The sequence below is a fragment of the Pogoniulus pusillus genome, chromosome 12, assembly GCF_015220805.1.
Source record: "Pogoniulus pusillus isolate bPogPus1 chromosome 12, bPogPus1.pri, whole genome shotgun sequence".
NCBI classification, from domain to species: domain Eukaryota; kingdom Metazoa; phylum Chordata; class Aves; order Piciformes; family Lybiidae; genus Pogoniulus; species Pogoniulus pusillus.
The window spans coordinates 28,250,658-28,271,194 of NC_087275.1; the positions used below are offsets into that span (position 1 = coordinate 28,250,658).

The window sequence follows — 20,537 nt, forward strand, 5'->3', positions numbered from 1 at the left end:
TATGGTACTTAAACTCTAGCTTATTAAACTATTATCCTGACAGACTCCATTGCACACTTAAATTATATAGAGCTTTCAAATAAAAGTCAGGAAAATAATAAATGTTTGGTTGGGACAATATTGTTGCATTTAACATGCTCTAGGGGAATGTAAAAGTGAAATGAACTCTTTTGATCCATAGCAATAATGCCCTGAATGTCATTTAACTATACTTTAAAAGGTTGCCTAACAAGCATCTTGGGTGCCTTAAGCACAGATTTATTTAATTTTTGTAACATCTTACTGAACTTTTATGTCTATAGTAGTCACTAACACACTTCTGAGACAAACATCTTTCTCTAGCTTCTTTCTCCGTGTAGGATCAAGATAACCTTAACAGTTCCATCCCACTGAAGTAAAACAACAAGAAGCAGCACCATGGTAATAATATCCACTCAAAATGTTTATATGTCAATATTCTGATATGACTCATCAAGAAAGGGTAGCTGACTCACAAAAAATCCCAGCACAGCATTTTTTTCTCAATTGACATAGAAAACAAACTTGGTTGGAGTTGTTGGTTGTAATTTTTTTTTTTAACCTCATGTAATTTTTTTTTAACCTTACATAGAAAGGCACAATTAAAAACAGACAGCCCCCTGAAAAAAATCTACAGTAAAACCTCTCCAAATTTGATAAGAAGTCTTCAGGTTTCTAAAAACAACACTCTGGATACAAATACGCAAAAAACAAAATCACAATTTTAATGACAGTATACACAGCAGCACATTTCACTTGTTGCTTAATATTGTAACTAAGTGGTACACGTCTTTGTTACAGAATCTCAGAATTAACCAGGTTGGAAAAGACCTTCGAGATCATCGAGTCCAACCTAACACCTTCTGATTAACTAAACAATGGCACTAAGTGCCTTATCCAGCCTCCTTTTAAACATCTGCAGGGATGGTGATTCCACCACCTCCCTGGACAGCCCATTCCAATGCCAATCACTCTTTCTGTGAAGAACTTCTTCCTAACATCCACCCTAAACCTGCCCTGCTGCAATTTGAGACTCTTGTTCTGTCACTGGGTACCTGGGAGAATAGACCAACCCCCTGCCTGGCTACAATCTCCTTTCATAGCTGATTGATTCCTTGCAGCAGAGGTGGAGGTTTGGGTTTTTTTTGTGGTTTTTTTTTGTTTGTTTGTTTGGTTGTTTGTTTGGTTGTTTTTTTATTTCTATTTCTAGAGGAATGATTCTGTGTTTGAAAGGAGAAATAGTCAAAGTCACAGAATCACATAATGTTAGGGGTTGGAAGGGACCTTGAAACATCATCTAATCCGACACCGCTGCCAATCACACTTAAGCATATAGATAAAAGCATAACACACTGTGATGGTATAAAGAGTGGACAGGTATAATTTTACTCCTCCTTAAGAGTAAAATCAAATGCTTCTATTGGATTGGACAGAAAGACAGAATTATATTCACAAAGGTACAGAAAAACACAGAGCATGTGTATTTTTAACACCAAATACATGAAAACCTCCTTAAACCTTCCCCCAACCCAACTAAACCACAAGCAAGTCCCAGTGCTCCTCTTCTCTCTCTGCCATTGTCTCTGCCACCTTTAGGCCTAAACAGGCCAAACTTTCACAGGCCAAATCAGACCTCTTCAGGCCACAAACAGGCTTAATCCTCCATGTTACCAGGTAAGGAGAGAAAAAGGAAACCAAGTTCACAGTATCACAGTATCATCAGGGTTGGAAGAGACCTCACACATCATCAAGTCCAACCCTTTACCACAGAGCTCAAGGCTAGACCATGGCACCAAGCACCACGTCCAATCCTGCCTTGAACAGCCCCAGGGACGGCGACTCCACCACCTCCCCGGGCAGCCCATTCCAGTGTCCAATGACTCTCTCAGTGAAGAACTTTCTCCTCACCTCCAGCCTAAATTTCCCCTGGCCTTGCTTATAGCTTATAAAGAGATTGCAGAATTATGGCATTAAATAACAACAATACAATTTCCTGAGCACACCTCCTGGGCTGTCTAGCCCTTGGAGGGTTTTTTGAACTCTATGGTTCTTAAACCTACAACATATGGAGAAAATGGGGGAAAAAAAACCTGGCTGTGCTCTCTCATGCTGGGTGTATGATGACTGCACACCTATGATTCCCATAGAAGGTGATACTCATGAATACAGAGAAATAGGTTTCATAAATCTGACTCTGATAAACACATTGCGAGGTAATAAACACATAACAACTTCTTACATGTTCTGGAAAAGTCTGAAGCAAAATGGGAATTTTCACTCATGTTTTAAAATTTCTCTTAGAGAAACTGAAAAATAAATATGTTTGGCAGAGAAATTTCAAATGTCTTAGAAGTATTTTTTCCCTCCCTATGGAAGTGGGATTTATTAATGGGATTTGGTTTTAGCAATGGGGAAAATGAACGTCATCATTTATTGATACCACCTGGAGAGAACTTAGAGATCTCTCTACATCAGAAAGTTACATAATTTCTTTGGTTTAGTTAATTATATTTTCATTAATACAGAAAAGCAATCAACTATCAATTTTCTGATTTTAATTAGACATTTTTGAACATTTATTTCTCAGTTCTTGAATTAAAGTTTAATTCCTCTTTCAGAACAAATAAACATCTATTCTATATGTGTCTCCATGTGTGCCTAGGGTGATTTAAACTGTACTTTGGCTCAGAGAAAGCATAAAGATGAGATGAAGACCTACATTAGTGCTCAAGCAGTTTACTAATTTGAAGGTTGTCCTTACATCTGCCAGAGTTTGCAAAAGTGGAAACTGAATAATTCCCTGCATATGCATTCATTCACTTTTAGCACATCAAAATCAGCCAAGGCTCTTTTTCTCTCTCTCTAGTTAAACATTAAATACTGAACTCCTACCTACACCATAAGTGATGAATTATGTGTTTTTTAAAACTATTACTACAAATAGTAACATGCATCTGGTTTCAATGTTTTTCCTTTTCTCAGTCTATTTAAAATACTGCTTCTCAGTCAAGCACAAAGTACAGGGAGAGAAGGAATCATCTAAGGACTGACAGCCTCCTTCTGATATCAATCAGATTTTTGAGGACTGTCTCTGCTTTCCTCATAGGAGAGTCAATAATAGACAGTATGGATGTTTACTGTGAGGTTAATCACTTGACTATAATTGCCCATCTGTAGTAACCAAATAAATCAGTTCCACACAAAACAAAATTAACTAAGAGATCCTGGATATTGAGCTTCAGTAAATATGATTGATTACTTGAATTCTCTCAAAACAACACAAAAAAAATGATTTCCAGACTAATCTACTAGAAGAAAATTACAAACCATAATTCAGTATAATTTCTGATAATAAGAAGAGAAAATAAGATACATCAACATAAAAAAACAAACTTTCCACCATAAAAGTAATGTTTGCAACTCAGCCTAATGTACAACATAAATGCTGTTACTAACTTTCAGTGTGCAATATATTTATATATTATATGCTAAAAAGAAAAAAGGAAAAGCCCATAAAACTCCTCCTGTAATAATAGCTGTTTCTTGGTTTATTAGGTATTTTGAAGAAGCAAGAACATATATGGCAAGTGTTTTTGTCAACGACATGAATCTAGCTCACCTCCAGTATATTACATTGTATTAGACAATTATGTTCTCCAGTCTTCCAATGACATCCTATAACTCTAGAGGTTAATTTTTCACCCTATATTTAGTTCCACAAAAGAGGCCTCGTGAGGATTTTAAAATGTCATGCATCAGTTTTTGTATTGTTCTGCAGCTGTTAATGTATATGTTTTGGTTTCATCTATGATAGACTTTACAATTTGATATGGGAGTTTTAAATGCAGCTTATATTAAAGGCATGTGTTTCAACTATTGTTTCTTAAATTATAGAGTCTATGTTACATAATTTAGTTTTTGGAACTTGATAGATCAAAACAGTTTTGATGTAATCAGACTAATAGAAAATAGGTTGATTGCTATGTGATCAGGAATTTCTTGAACTATAAACTACAGAAGGATGAGAGAGAATGGTAGTGGAAGAATGCTACTGTCCTTCAGCCCTATGCTGCTCAAACACTACCTCTGACATATCTGTCCCCTGCTTTCAATGGGCTGGAGCCACTCTTATTGAGTTGTATTTACAGGTATTCTCATGTTCAAAGGCAGCACTACCGCTACTCAGTTACAGTTACAGCTACACTTATGCCCCAAGGCATTTAGCCACCCATAAAGTATGATAGACTTAATCACCTCGGTTTTAGTTAGTGGCAGTCCTTGATGAAGTTATCTGTTCCTTGACCCATTTTCCATTCAAAACCAAGACCTGCCCACAAGCTTTATCAGCAGACCAAAACTCAGACTTGTTCAAAGTCTTACACATACTAAAGTATGCAGGACAGCTTTAAGTATCAACCATTCATATCTAGGCACACAGCAGAGTACTGCCCAAAAGCGGTTTAGCAGGTATAGCGACTCAAATATGCACAACTTGAATCAGAATATTCAGTGATTTTTCTAAGCATGAGAGATAGTAAGAGCCTGTAATTACCTGTAACTGTTAATTCCGTGGTTCTTCTGACAACAAAGAATCCATATTTTAACTCACAAGTGTAATTTCCAATGTCATCCTCTCTAACTTCCCGAATGACAAGAGTGTCCTTTTTAAACACAATACTTGGTCTCCACGTCTTTGACTTGCATTCCTGTTCAAAGATAACATAACACTTTGGTGACTGAGTTCTTACACTTACATTGAACCACCTTTGATAATGCTACCCAAAGGCAAGGTGGCTAGGCAAGAGCCCAGGATAGCTATGAGCTTCACATGTGCTAACTATCCAAAAATGCAGTTCGGTTAAGTGTTTATTAAAAAGAAGAACGACTACAGAATTTTATCACTTTGCCCTTGGACACACACACAAGAAAAAGAAGAGAATCTGATTCCTTTTGTGGTTTTCTTTTGACATTAGTTTCCTGAGGAGATCGTACTTCATTATTTACCCTTACATTTACATCTCTTATCCATGACTGTTGTATTGCCAGCAGCTACAGGTTGCAGGGAAGATTTTTTTTAAAAAATTCATTAAAAAATTAAAACAAAAAATTAAAAATGTAGAGAAACAGAAGATGAGAACGAGGAGAAATGAGGATAAGCTTCCTAAAAATATCTTAGCATCAAAGCTCTCTGAAGATGAGTTTTCCATCTACAAAAAAACCCAGTTAATACTTCAGTTGTTGGTATTAACAGAAAATACACCTTTTTGCAGGCAATCTTCCTAGGTCCCTAAAATGATTAACTTATTTTAGAAGCACAGAATTATAGAATGGTTTATAATGGAAGGAACCTTAGAGATCATCTACTCCAACCTCCCTACCATGGACAGGGATGTCTCTCAACTAGATTCAGCTCATCCAGCCTGGACTTAACCACTCCCAGGGAGGAGATATCCACAAGCTCCCTGGGATGTAGGTAGTAATTGAAATAGTAGGAATACTTTTAGAATTTCTATGTTTTCTAGTTATTACTTTGTTAACTGAAAATGGATGTATTTATAAGCTACTAGAAAAATATATTTGTGCTTTTCATAAGATGTCTTTTGACTTCCTGTCACAAAATATTTTACTTGATTTTCTTAGGATAATCATTTATAAAATAAGGGCTTTTTTAAAATGTTAAAGAGGTTGTTTGAGTTCATTCACACAAATATTGTCAAATATTGATTCATAAAAAAGGCAATCCCCTTAGCTCTTAAGAAGTCAATCATAGTTTCAAATTTGATACAACTTCAGGTACATGTTGCATTAGAAACACAAAACACAGGAGAATTATGAGCAAAGCATTATTTCCATACCCCCTATCTTAGACATGCTGTCAGCTTATTTGGCTAAAATCTTTCTAGGCCCCAAGTTTTGACTTGTTAGACAGCACAGTCCTGTGTACCATATTTAAAAGCACTTAGTCTATCAGGCAAATTACCAGACTTCTAAAAAATAAATAGAATGCATACCAACACATACTGAAACTAGGGCTTCCTGTGTACACAAACATCTGTAGACATCTGTGTAGACAAAATACAGAGAATCTAAATTTCAGATTCACTGAGCTTTTAAAGTTTGGGGACTTAAAATTGTGTGGCTTGTAATATTGAAATACTGAGTATTTCCTGCAGGCAGTAAGAAACCCAGAACTCAGACAGCTGCTCATGGAAGTTCAAGCACGCTCCTCATGGGCAGTGCTATTTGCAGGGACTTGGCACTTCAGTAATGATCCAGAAATCAGTACACAACATTTACATGAATTTGATACAAATCATGACAGTATTTTTACAGGTAAAAGCTAACACATAAAGATCAAATTTTGGAAGACTTTGCATCATTTTATGCTGCAAAATTGAGCCATTTATTTAGATAACAGCATGGGTTTTGAAACAGACTGTTTAGACTGGCACGGCACAAGCAGTTGCTGTTTAATCAGCTCACATAGCTTTACCTTAGTGTGTCAAATCAGTCCAGACACTTTTTTTTAAGCCCTCCTGTTAGCAGAAAGCTGCTAATTCTTTGTAATGCCTACAAAAGCATATTAAGGAAATATCAGGTCCAAAGCTACCAAAGCAAGCATTTGAATTTCTCTCTTGCTTAATTCTTTTCTACCCTTGATTCTATTGCCTGCTTTTAAATTCCAAAACAATCCAAGCCCCATACCATATTAAGATCATTACATTCATACCACATTAAGAATATTACATAATATCTCATTGAAGGTGAAAATCTTTTACATTCCTTACCTTATACCACAGAATTTCAGGGTCCCTAAATGGAAATAAAAAATCCTCAATTTCAGGACATGAGATTTCCTTGCTTTTACTAAGTTCAGCTTTCTCAAAATATTTCATCTTTGAATTGTAGCAGAGTCCACTGTCATTTTCACCCACCGTCAGCGAAATGGACACTTTCATACAGTAAGTTGAGTTTCTGTAATGCAATAAAAATAGAAATAAAAATCTAGTATGAAAGAAAAAAAAAAGTCAATGTATATGACTTGGTTTTAAGCCATTATTTTCATCCCAAGCAAAAGACAGAAAATCAGGCATTGTATTTTCTGTGTATTTCACAAGTATTCATCATAATTTTACTCCTGTCTCAGCCACTAACTACAATAGTTAGAAGATTCTGATTGAACTTTATCTTTGATAGAAAGGTTTACCTCTCCTTTTTGTCTCAACTCCTTCTAACACTAATGTCCTTACTGTGTATTTGAGACCATCTCCAAAACTGAATAGGCAGTAAAAGCTCCACAGATTTACCAACGAAACTAGACAGCCTACTTGTTCTCAGGGGTGAACAGGTCATGTTGTAGTACCACAGACAAACGCCTAATTGGAACTCGAGCACCACACCAAGAAGCCGCCCAGACAGCACATCTGAGCATCCTTTGAATTGGGAGTGGTAACCATTTTTCAGACCAGTTAAAACTAATCTTGTGACTCTTCCAATTATAGAATAAAAGATGTTTTAATCTAACAGGCTGTTAACTTGTTTACCTTAGCCTTCAGTCCCCATACTCTCACAATGTTGCTTCTGTATTACCTACAGCCTTCGTTAGTTTGGGCTTGCCTGAAGCATGCTATTTCTTCTGCTTTTGGATGTTGGTATGCCAGGCAGCTAATGAACAAATGAAGACTGTGGTATAAGAAGTCTCAACTAGGGCATGCTGTCTTTCTTCACATATTTCATGACACACTTTGATCAGGCTCAAAGACAAAAATAGACTTGAAATAGGGTGGTTTGTTTTCTTATTTTCCTCTCTTTCTTTTTCTTTTGATTTTCCAAGTGGACATCAAATGAGTGTGCAAAGTTGAATACTCCACAGGAACACACTGTGATAATGCAAGATCTCTCTCCTATTTCATAAATACAATTGACCTCTGATCAGTTGAAAGAGGATCCTGCACAAGTGGAGTGGTGATTTACAAAAGCCTCGTATGTATTGGACATGGCAGCATCTCAACGATGGCTACAATCTGTCATTCTCTTTAGATTTATTAATGTGTTTCTTTTTCCTTTTTCCCATTCAAGAAAAGGGGATAGAAATGCTTAAGAACAAAGAATAAGAGTCACTTATTCAAAGAACTCTATAGTCTAATTCTCTAAAGCAAATATAAACCTGAAAAGGACCTGTAACTGAACTGGAGAATATTTTTGTGAATGCAGATTCTGGAACAAAAGGACTCTTAGCTCTGCAGCTAATTCATAGACTTGTAATGAAGCTGTAAGTATAATTTATTATCCTCTTCAATAATCTGTCTGGATAAACAAAGTTGTTTAAATTTTATGCAAAGCAGAGTATGCCTCCACTGAATTTGGACCACTCTTGCTGCTTTTTAAGCTATTTAAGAACCAATCATGCTCTTACCTGTACATACAATTTAAAATCATCCAGTATTTTAAAGAACACATTTTCATTGCTGCATATTGCTATTCCTTCATTAATATGCCACTTGGAATAGTTGTTTATTTTGTGGCTTAAAAGCATCACAAAAAGTCACCTAAGTCCATTTCTAAATTGATAAAATTCAGTTTCTCTGTTCTTGAAATACCTAGACCTTGGACATAAGGATGAGGTCTAACAGATCCATCAAGTTCTGAGTATCAAAGTACACTAACTAAATGAGAGGATTCCTTCATTTGATGACAGGAAACAACATATGAGAAGATATTGCCTATTTAATTTGCACATTTAAGTATTCCTTTCTATGTTTTTAAGAATATACTATATAAGTATAGTATATATTAATAGAATATATTATAGAATAGATTAAGGAATCTCACAATTAAAAATAAATCTAGAAGAAACTGAGAGGGGGAAACAAAATAATTGTCATCTCACTCTCCAAACAAGCACAGTAAGCAAAATTGTCCTCCCTTCAGTATTCAGAGTGAACTGGGCAAAAAAAAAAAAAATCTTATTTATTTCGTCCTGCTAAGAGCCTTGTTCTTCAACAGTGGCATCAACTAAAGCACATCCAAGTTTCCATTGCAACAGCAGATCTTAATAGCAATGTTTCAGTACCTGAAGAGGCTGTACAAGAAGGATGGAGAGAGACTGTTTACAAACAACAGGTTGAGGGGCAACGGTTTCAAACCAGAAAAGAGCAGATTTAGATTGGATGTTAGGAATGAGTTCTTTACTATGAGGGTGGTGGAGCACTGCAACAGGGGACCTTTGCTGAGGCGCCATGGAAATATTCACGGTGAGACTTGACAGGGCTCTGGGCAACCTCATAGATTCATAGAATCAGCCAGGTTGGAAGAGACCTCCAAGATCATCCAGTCCAACCTATCATCCAGCCCTACCCAATCAACCAGACCATGACACTAAGTGCCTCATTCAGGCTTTTCTTGAACACCTCCAGGGATGGTGACTCCACCACCTCCCTGGGCAGCCCATTCCAATGGAAAATCATTCTCTCTGTGAAGAACTTCCTCCTAATACCAAGCCTATAACTCCTCTGGAACAACTTGAGCCTGTGTCCCCTTGTTCTGTTGCTGGTTGCCTGATCTGGTTGAGGACATCCCTGCTTACTGCGGAGGGGTTTGGACTAGATGACCTTTAGAGGTCTCTTCCAATCCAAACCATTCTATGGTGATAATGTTTCTGTAAGAAGAGAGGTAGTTTGGAAATATCTCAGAATAATGGAACCCATTTTTTGAAGAAGATGTTGGTATTTAATGACTCAAAGCTGTGTGTGTCTGTGGTTTGAGTCATATGGATATAACTACTTGCAGATAGAAGCACAAATTGGCTGGGCTTTAAGGTAATTGTGCTCTGAACAGTCAGATATAAGGTTCTGAAACATTTTGAGCACACACTTTGTCAGCTGAACTCCCTAACAGAATTTTCTCTCAAAAGCACCACCAAGAAAACCTAAAGTTCCAGATGCCCCCTGGTCACTTAGACTTTTTTACTGTAGTTCTGAATACTAACTACATCGTCAATCTGACTCATCTCATAATCTGTGTCAGAAACCAAAGCTTTTGGGATGAAACAAATCTCCCAAACAATGTTATAACAGGCAGCATGAGCAAAGAAAAACAACCTAATGGGCTTACATAACAGAAAAAAGAGAAAGAAAACTAAACAGTCCCCCAACGAAATGAAGAAGAAAGAGGAGGTGAGTTTGCTGATTGCAGCTGGAGCATGATGGATATAGCTTATGCGGAGCCCCTAAGCTAGCAGAAAGAGCAACAGTCAGCAATAGCCCTCCAGCAGGCATGCACATACTGCAGTGGATTCAAAACTGTTCATGTGTTAGAACTGAGAACATTTTCAGTATGTCTCCTACTGGAGGCACCAGATCAAACAATAAAAAGATTATAATCCAATGTCACATTCATTAGCAAAAGCAAATGCTGCAAATAGATATCCTCCTTTAGTTCTCCAGCGTGGTCCAAACTGTGGACCTTTTTGACCAGGCAGAAACACTTCTAAGCAGAACCAGTCGAAAAACCCAAAGCTGCAACAGCTACTTAAGCAAAATCCAGGGAATGAAGATGACAGAAGTTATGGATACACTGCAGGATGGGCTTGCAAATACAGAACTTCCACTGATTAACGTAAGGCTGAGATCTCATCTGTACAAATACTTGTCAGCTGGCTCCTTACTGCATACAAATAAGAAAAAATGTACCTGGTGTAGATTTAGGCTTAATTGCTATAACCATAGAGATAAATTTCTCCAGAGAACCAGAAAGTCCCTAAAGGTCTGGGAGGGAGGATGCAGGATATTGCAATTTGTTGTTCTATTCCCTGTTGCTGTATCTCCCTCTACATAAAGAGCACACTGTTCAGTCTCTCACTCTTCTCAAAGAATCATAGAATGGTAGAATCAACCAGGTTGGAAGAGACCTCCAAGATCATCCAGTCCAACCTAGCACCCAGCCCTATGCAGTCAACCAGACCATGGCACCAAGTATCTCACCCAGACTTTTCTTGAACACCTCCAGCGTTGGTGCCTCCACCACCTCCTTGTGCAGCCCATTCCAATGCCAATCACTGTCTCTGGGAAGATCTTTCTCCTAACATCCAGCCCATACCTCCCCTGGCACAACTTGAGACTGAGCTCAGTTTGGGGGCAGTATGGCTGTGGCTGCCAAGCTCCTTTCTGACACTGCGGCCTGCTGCGGGGGGAGGAATTTTGGGTGATCCGAGGCCTACTGGGCCTGCTTTGGAGGGGCCATTGAGGCCTACTGAGGCCTGCACTGAAGCTCAACCTGGCGGGGGGTGCTAGGCCAGGACTGATTGTGAATGTGTGTATATGCTTCTACTTTGGTACCCTTTGTGTTTTGTTCACTTTTGTTAACAGTATTTCCATTTAACCTCCAGCTCTGTGTGAGTGCTTTTGTATCTACTCCTTTGCAGTAAATTCCTTCTGTCTGGAGCTGTTTCCAGATCAAATGGTAGAATAGACTCATAGAATCAGTCAGGGTTGGAAAGGACCACAAGGATCATCTAGTTCCAGCCCTCCTGCCATGGCCAGGGACACCCTACCCTAGAGCAGGTTGGTGAGAGCCTCATCCAGCCTGGCCTTAAACACCTCCAGCCATGGGGCCTCAACCACCTCCCTGGGCAACGCATTCCAGGCTCTCAGCATTCTCATGCTCAAAAACTTCCTCCTCATGTCCACTCTGAATCTCCCCACCTCCAGCTTTGCTCCATTCCCCCTAGTCCTGTCAGTATTTGATATCATAGAATCATAGAATCAATCAGGTTGGAAGAGACCTCCAAGATCATCCAGTCCAACCTAGCACACAGCCCTATCCAGTCAACTGGACCATGGCACTAAGTGCCCCATTGAGTCTTCTCTTGAAGACCTCCAGGGACGGTGCCTCCACCACCTCCCTGGGCAGCCCATTCCAATGCCAATCACCCTCTCTGGCAAGAACTTCCTCCTAACATCCAGCCTAGACCTCCCCTGGCACAACTTGAGACTGTGTCCCTTTGTTCTGTTGCTGGTTGCCTGGGAGAAGAGACCAACTCCCACCTGGCTACAGCCTCCCTTCAGGTAGTTGTAGACAGCAATGAGGTCACCCTGGAAAGTCCCTCCCCAGCTTTTTTGTAGGCCCCCTTCAGATACTGAAAGGCCACCTAAGAGCCTCCTCTTCTCCAATCTGAACAGCCCCAAATCAAGACAGCACCAAAAAATGAATAAAAAACAAACCAACAAAACAGCCACAAGGATGACTGGGGGACTTGGGCATCTCCCCTACAAGGAGAGACTGAGAGCCTTGGGGCTGTTTAGTCTGGAGAAGATTGAGAGAGGATCTGATCAATATGCACAAATATCAGAGGGCTGAGTGCCAAGTGGATGGGGCCAATCTCTTCTCAGTGCTCAGCAGCAATGAGACAAGGAGCAACAGCTAAAACTGGAACACAGAAGGTTTCACCTCAACATGAGGAGAAACTTCTTTACAGTGAGGGTGATGGAGCCCTGGAGCAGGCTGCCCAGAGAGGTTGTGGAGTCTCCTTCTCTGGAGACTTTCAAAACCTGCCTGGATGCATTCCTGTGCAAACTATCCTGGGTGATCCTGCCTTGGCAGGGGGGTTGGACTCGATCTCTGGAGGTCCCTCCCAACCTCTAAGATTCTGTGATTCTGTGATAAACAACAACAAAACATACCCCAAGAAAAAAGATGAGAAAAAAAAAAAAAAGTACACTTTCAAATGTTATTTGGATTTGAAATAAAGGGGGGGGGGGGGGGGGGGGGGGGGAAAGGGAGCCTTTGCTTTAATCCAAAATATCCATGAATGGACACAGACTTAACTTGTCAAACTTCAGACAAAATTCTACACGAAGAATAGCTTTGAGATGCTTAAAGAAAGTAGAACTTCATGAGGAGAAAGCTTGAGATAGAGTTTCCTTTAGTAAGATTTAATTAGCTTTGTTGGTTGTGGCAATTTGTTCAGGGGTTTCCTAAAGCTTTTCATTTAGGAAGGCACAACGAAAGAGGTTTGTGCTGTATAAAATCAGGTTATTCATCTACTACAACTGCACAACGTAACAAGTAATATTAATCCACCTTTAAAAGCAAGAACTGAAAAATAAGATGATGAGTAAACAGGACAGGTTACTGGAAAAGCCTTTGCAGCAGCCAGCAAAGACAAATTTCACACACAGATGAAAATGAGCTTTGCCTCATTCTGCCTCATGTGAAGGAATACAAGGGAGATCGACTAACTCTATATTTCTAGACAAACAGGGAACTTGTTTTCATGTTTACAGCATCAATGCATACCTCACTTCTCTTTTTTAAAGGCAAGTATTTCAAAATCTTTTGCAGCTGATTTTATTTTTCCCCTTTTTATAGTTCCTAGGAGGTTTCTTTTTTTTTTCTCTCCTGTATTTTTCAATCTATCCTATAGTTCACCTGTGAACAAGAATTGAATATAAGAAAGTATCTCCTTTAAACTTGGCAAAACTCCAAGCAGAGAGAAGAAAAATTGATAGATTGATCAATTTGCAGAGAAAAAACATTTTTTTTGTTCTAAGAATAGTTGCATTTGACCAAGCAGGTTTTCATTTAACAGTAATAGGGAGGAAAAAATGCACGCACAGAAGCCCACAAATTAGCTTCTCAGTCATCAAATGACATTAAGAGGCAGATATCTTAGTCATCAAAGGACATTAAGAGGCTCCTTCCCTGGAGGAGTTCAAGCCTTGAGCCCCCTGTTCTAATAGAAGGTGTCCCTGTCAATGGCAGGGAGTTGGAACTAGATGATCTTTGAGGTCCTTTCCAACCTAAACCATTCTATGATTCTATAACCAATAAATTCATAGAAATAAATATCTCAATAGATTGCATCCTGTGTCAGTGTATTAATTTTGTTCTCAGGTAGGCAATAGATAAAAGTAAGCATTATATTTCAGTTAAAAAGAGATCAGTATGTTTGGTTGGTTGGTTTTTGTTTGCTTGTCTGTTTTAATTTGAGTTTGCCTTGTGTTTTTGTTTTGTGCTGGAGCCTAATGAACACTTGTGATCAGCAACACCCAGCATATCACCTTCGTACTTGAACTATTGACACACTGATGTCACTGTATGTAGGATGGATGTATGTATTTTTTTCCCTTCTAGAAACCATCGGGGGGGGGGGGGCAGTTACATTTGCACATCACACAAGAAAAATCAGTCAATGGAATTATTCCATTTTTTATGAATTCTAGAATGTCAATTATGTTCAAGGCTTGTTTGACCTTCATAAAAGATTTTACAATTGCATTCTTCTGCACTTATATATGCTTAAGTAAGGTCTAAAGCAACTCTTTAAAATGAATCATAGAATCATAGAATGTCAGGGGCTGGAAAGGACCATGAATGATCATAAAGTTCAACCCTCCTGCCAGAGCAGGAGCACCTATATCAGATCACAGAGGAACATGTCCAGGTGAGTTTTAAATAACTCCAGAGAGGGAGACTCCACAACTCCCCTGGGCAGCCTGTTCCAGTGTTCTGTCACCCTCACAGGGAAAAAAAATCCTCCTCATGTTTACATGAAACTTCCTATGCTCCAGCAATGCTTCAGCTTCCACCCATTGCTCCTCCTTCTGTCATCAGGCATTGCTGAGCAAAGTTTGGCTCCATCCTCCTGGCACTCACGCTTTATATATTTATGAACATTGATGAGGTCACCTCTCAGTTTCCTCTTCTCCAAGCAGCAGAGCCCCAGCTCCCTCAGTCTCTCAATGCAAGAGAGATGCTGAGTTCCCTTAACCATCATTGTGGCTCTGCGCTCCCTCAAGCAATTCTATGTCCCTCTAGAACTGAGGGGCCCAGAACTGAACACTGATCATCACTGATGGCTGCAGTAGTGCCATCACCATTTTGAACTGAATGCCCTCATAGGCATGCCACCATGCAAGAAACCTCTTTCTACTTTTCCTACCATTACAATAAGCAAACTATTAAAAACCAAGCAAAAACCTTCAGAGAGAGAGAGAGGTGAGACATCTGTAAGCAGCAACATCAAAAAGCCTGATGATTTTGATACAATATGGTACTCCAGATGGTTGGATTTTTTTCCACTGCTACTTTACCTAGGCTAAAGAAATATCAGTCAATTCAAGTGTCAACCTCAGAATAGATTTGGAAGAAAAAAACATCCACATGTATTTTAATTTCTGCTGTTATATTCAGTTTTGCACATAATAATGTTCTAACACGTAGCACATAAAAACAAAAGGCCTTTGTAGTTTCTCTAGAGAGAGTGATTTCCCATTGCAATGGGCTGCCCAGGGAGGTGGTGGAGGCACCATCCCTGGGGGTCTTCAAGAAAAGACTGGATGAGGCACTTAGTGCCATGGTCTAGTTGATTGGTTAGGGCTGGGTGATAGGTTGGACTGGATGATCTTGGAGGTCTCTTCCAACCTGGTTGATTCTATGATTCTATGATTCTAAAGGGGTGGGTGACAACCACTAGAAATCTCACAGCCAGCTAATGTTTCATGTTTGGTAGTTACTAATACGCTTGAGAACCAGTTTGTTGATTTCTGTGTCTAGGAACAGAAGAAAGAACAATCAATCTGAATGAAATTTATTTAATTTCAGATTGCTAATGAATCCAATCACTGCAGGATCCTATTAACTGATAATAACACATTACTGATAAGGGATTTTACTGTTAATTACCACTAACAAGCAATACATGCAACATTATCAAATGTATTTAAAGCAGTGACAGATCCATTTAATCTAAAATCACTCACACTGAAATGCTGCAATACAATTTCTAGCTTTGCCATACACACACAAATGCCTACTGCCTCTGATTCTGTAGGACCATTGAATTGAAAGATGCCTAAAGCTGCATTATCTCCTGATTTGCAGGTTTGTGTTGTAGCAATCAACTGCCTGTAGGGCAGGCAGAGTCAGAAACTAAGAATCTTGATATTAAAAGAAGATATTCCCCTCCTCATGATGTCAAACCTCAGATTTTGTCTGTTCTCAGTCTTTCTGCTAATTATGGTTGCACTGGCATCCTTTTCCCCCCAAACCCAGAGCACCTGGGTTCTGTCAGAGTCTCCTCCCACCCCAGGTGTGACCACTTTGCCCTCTCTGCTCACTCCCCTATTTAACTGGCCTCGGGAGAAGCAGAAGCTTCAAGCTGTGCCCAACTGGGCAGAGGGATCCTCCTCCCATCATCACTGGTGAGTCCTTGTGGTGTGCACTGGGTGAGTGGTGGAGGTGATCTAAAGGCCGGGGGGCCTGGTGGCCCCCCGGTTAGCTAGGGTTCATATACAATGCTTGCTCTAACATCACTCATGGGTGCAGGCTGAGTATCCTTACTTAGGCTGAGCTCCTTTTTGCTGAGCTGCTTCTTTCTGCTCACTTGTAAAACTGTAAAAATGACAGGAATAAGATGTGTGAAACATTTAGAGAAGCCTTGACTGAGCATGGAGGAATTGTCTGAGAAACCCTGACAAGGTAAGTCAAATAAGAGTGTCAATGAAATTTGAGTTTTATGTCAGCATGGCTAAAGCTCTGTCTTGTTTTCATAGTATTTTTAAATTTCAGTAACTAAACTTTGCCAGTGATGTCAATATCCACTTACTCTAAATGATCAATTCGATTTCAGAGGAAGAGTTTTGTTGATATTATTAAAAATATTTTTCCATAATTTTATAGATTAAATTTTGTCCTTTCCCAGTTCGAGTAACTTCTGCTAGAGTTATTCAGATGCCTGAAAGCTGGGGAGAAAAACATTCGTTTAAGAGAAAAACAAAAACATGTTATTGATAAGCTCCTTGTGCTGTTTGCCAGTAGCTCCAAAGGCTCTTTGTGAGCTTTAAAACCTTTGCACAAAAAAAAAGTGAAAGCCTTTAGGTGGCACAGGGGTTACTTGAGGACACTCCCAAAGCCTTGGGCTGCAAAGAGAGCAGGGAAGGCAAGTGTGCCTTAGTGATGCCAGAACTGTTGTCAAGCAGTGAAGTCTCCATGGTTGTGGGGTGTGATGCCCTCAGCAGGGCATTTGTTTAGTTTGCAAACATTTTATGCAGGGCTCCCTGTTGTTGTTCATTTGTTTGGTTTTTTTTATCCTGGAACTCTGGAATGTCTAGCTCCTACACTTCCTGGCTCTCATCACTGAAATCACAGATTGCCTTTTCTACAAAGCTTCCTTAGCAAACTGAGCTGGAAGAGGGGGGGGGAAATACCCAAATGGCCAGCTGGGAATTTTCTTCTGTGCCTTAGAAACTATCCCCTGCTTCCACACCCCGGGGGGACAACCCAGTTTGAAAACTTCTTTTGACCTCAACTGAATTACATAAGCAGTGATTTCTTCCCTCAAGGGTCACCTAATTAAGGGCATGATACTATGGGAAGCATGCTGCACAGGAGCCTCCAGGACTATTTGAATATCAGCAAGATAGTTGTTTTAGTAAGTTTGAATCACTCAGACCAGAAAATACTGTTCAGTTTTAGTGCCTGTTTCCATCTTTGGAAGCCAGAACTTTCACCATGTTATCCTCTTGACACAAATGGTACATGCTGCCTTCCCAGGTTTCCCCTTCTCTACTCCAAACCTGCCGAAACAGAATGTTGAAGTTCTAAAATCTAACGGCGTTACAGTAACACTTTCCTTGTGTTAAGAGAGCTACTGGCTTATGTGAAAGGCCCTTTACTGATGTCTAAACAACAAACAGGAGATACAAATTAGCCTTTAGAAAGGAAATTGCATTTTTCTATCATAATACCATGCAAATTCTTTTCAGAGTAAGCTAGAAAAAAGCATATATATGTGTACACCTCTGTGTTACTGACTTTTCTGTGTGACCTCTTTCTCTGTTTTAAGTCTAAGATAAACTTAACCCCTTGTGAGCCCTGGAATCAATCTAACACTGTTTCCCATGTTTAGTAAAAACTTCTCTTTCTTAGTACAAAACACTTGAAAAAAATGATGACAATGATCTTAAATAAGAACTTGCATAAATTACATAAACGGATTTCTCCAGAAAATGTTGTCTATAAAACTAGAGCTTCCTTTCAGCTAATGCAAACAAAAAATGCATCCTCTTGCAGCACAAGAATATCTAAAATATTCCTGTAGTGTAATTCTCTACTCTTACATTGAATATAGGAATATGTAATATAGAAACATAGAATCATTGAATGGTTCATGTTGGAAGGGACCTCCAAGGTCATCTAGTTCCAACTCCCCACCGTAGGCAGTGTGCACTTGCAACCTGGAGGGTCAACCAGATCCTAGGCTGCATTGACAGAAGTAGTAAAAGAGGGATGTGGAGATGCTGAGGCATGTCTAGAGAAGGGTCCCGAGGACGATTGGAGGGCTGGAGCACCTCTGCTATGAGAACAGAGTGAAAGTGTTGGAACTGTTCAGTCTGGAGAAGAGGAGGCTCTGAGGTGACCTTATTGTGGCCTTTCAGTATCTGAGGGAGGAAAAAGCTGGGGAGGGACTTTTTCGGCTATCAGGTAGTGACAGGACTGGGGGAATGGAGCAACGTTGGAGGTGGGTAGGTTCAGGCTGGACGTGAGGAGGAAGTTGTTCAGCATGAGAGTGGTGAGAGCCTGGAATGGGTTGCCCAGGGAGGTGGTTGAGGTCCCATCCCTGGAGACCAGGCTCAATGAGGCTGTGGGCAGCCTGATCTAGGGTAGGGTAGAATGTCCCTACCCATGGCAGGGGGTTTGGAACTAGATGATCCTTGTGGTCCCTTCCAACCCTGGCTGATTCTATGATTCTATGACTACATTTCTTTTGAAGTTAAATCTTTCTTTCAGTTTAAAAAACTCCCTCCCATATTCTTGCAACATATATTCCTATACTTTTTCTGTCTATACATATGAGTATATGCATATATACACAGATGCATAAATCAATCATACGGGTGTATTAGGGATTCCAGTGAGTATAAAATTCAGAGAGTTTGTGAATAAACTTATCACAGAAAGGCTTTTAAAGCATAGTAATGCTGTATCTATATGACTTTCATGTCAAGTAACCCCCAAATTTAAAACAATTTCTTATTAAAATATTTGGTATGTGAACTCATTCAGAGAATAGCATTTGCATATGTATTGCAGCCAAAAAAATACTAAAAGTGCTTAAAACAGATGGGCAAGAATCAGTCAAAAAAGCCCATTGTACTCCATAGAATATACAAGGAGAGTATGTGTGGAATGCTACTACTGTGAGTTGAATAATACATTTAGTATTTTAGTCCTAATCATAAACTTATTGTCAAAATAACTGTTCATTTCACTGAGGCTTCCGAGGATTGTTTGGGAGAAAAAAAATTGTGCCAGTGAGTCATAAAGTGCTAAAATGGAGATGTGTCAGAATGATACTAAATGCTTTCTCTGCAGCAGATCAATGTATATTCCCAAAGGAGATAGAAATATGAAGAGCTGTGTAAGCATATCCTCACAGATTAAAAATCCTTTTGGCTTTCTGCATACTGCAGTGCAGAGATAATCCCTTAACATGAAATGCCTCTAGGTAAACTACCTCCTCAGAATTCAGGAGATGATGATGCTTGCTTACTTTTGGGAACCAATGACCTTAAAGAAGAATAAATTTTATATTTAAAACCACATGCCAGAATAAGGGAGATGCAGCATTATGGTTTTTTGGAATTGTAGAATCAACCGGATTGGAAGAGACCTCCAAGATCATCCAGTCCAACCTAGCACCCAGCCCTATCCAGTCAACTAGACCATGGCACTAAGTGCCTCATCCAGTTTCATTATTCCTCTCATGTCTTTCATTCATAGAATCACAGAACTGTGAAATACTTAAGGTTAAAAGGGGTCTCTGGACGTCATTCAGTCCAAACACCTGACTCAGCTAAGACCACCTAGAGCAGTTGGCCTAGAAACATGTCCAACAGGCTTTTGCATATTGTTAAGGAAGAAGAATCCATAACCTCCCCAAGAAACTTGTGCAAGGGCTTTGTCACTCTCACAGTGAGAAGCGTTTCCCAACATTCAGGCAGAAGCTTCTGTGGCCCATTGCCTCTGGTCCTGTCTACAGGCAATGCTGAAAAGAACTTGGTTCCATCTTCTTTCAGCCTCCCTTCAAACTTCTATATCTGTTGATGAGATTCCTCCCTGCACCACCTTTTCTCTAGGCTAAACAGTCCCAGCTCTTAGGTTTTCCTCAGATATAGAATTGAGCAGGTTGGAAGAGACCTCCAAGATGATCCAGTTCTGTTGGAGAATTCTTGTTATCAGAGGACACAGAAATGATAAACATGAGCAACTGTGCTGAGAAACAGCCTTGGAACACTGCTAGCCCAGGAAATCAAACTGTAAACAAGTGAGCACCCCATGCACAGCTGCAGTGGACGGAGTTAGGTAGCCAAGGGGGCTGGAGTAGGTGGTCTGGAGGGCTGACCCTTAGATTGTTGTGGTATGCTGACCTATCTATGCCTTACAAGTAATCCTGTACCCTCTGATTGGAACCAATCTTGGTGGAGCACGCCTCTTGCTAGAATGCATATAAGTCACTG

At 39.7% G+C, this 20,537-nt stretch overlaps 1 protein-coding gene across 1 annotated transcript in view; it reads right to left on the minus strand.

Annotated features, from left to right (window-relative positions):
- IL1RAPL1 (interleukin 1 receptor accessory protein like 1) overlaps window positions 1-20,537 on the minus strand; it is a 679,666-nt gene that overhangs the window by 246,831 nt on the left and 412,298 nt on the right. The window contains exons 4-5 of the mRNA XM_064151980.1: window positions 6,807-6,993; window positions 4,571-4,724 (exon numbers count right to left, since the gene is read on the minus strand). Coding sequence (XP_064008050.1) covers window positions 4,571-4,724; window positions 6,807-6,993 — 341 coding nt within the window. The remainder of the gene's footprint in view (window positions 1-4,570; window positions 4,725-6,806; window positions 6,994-20,537) is intronic.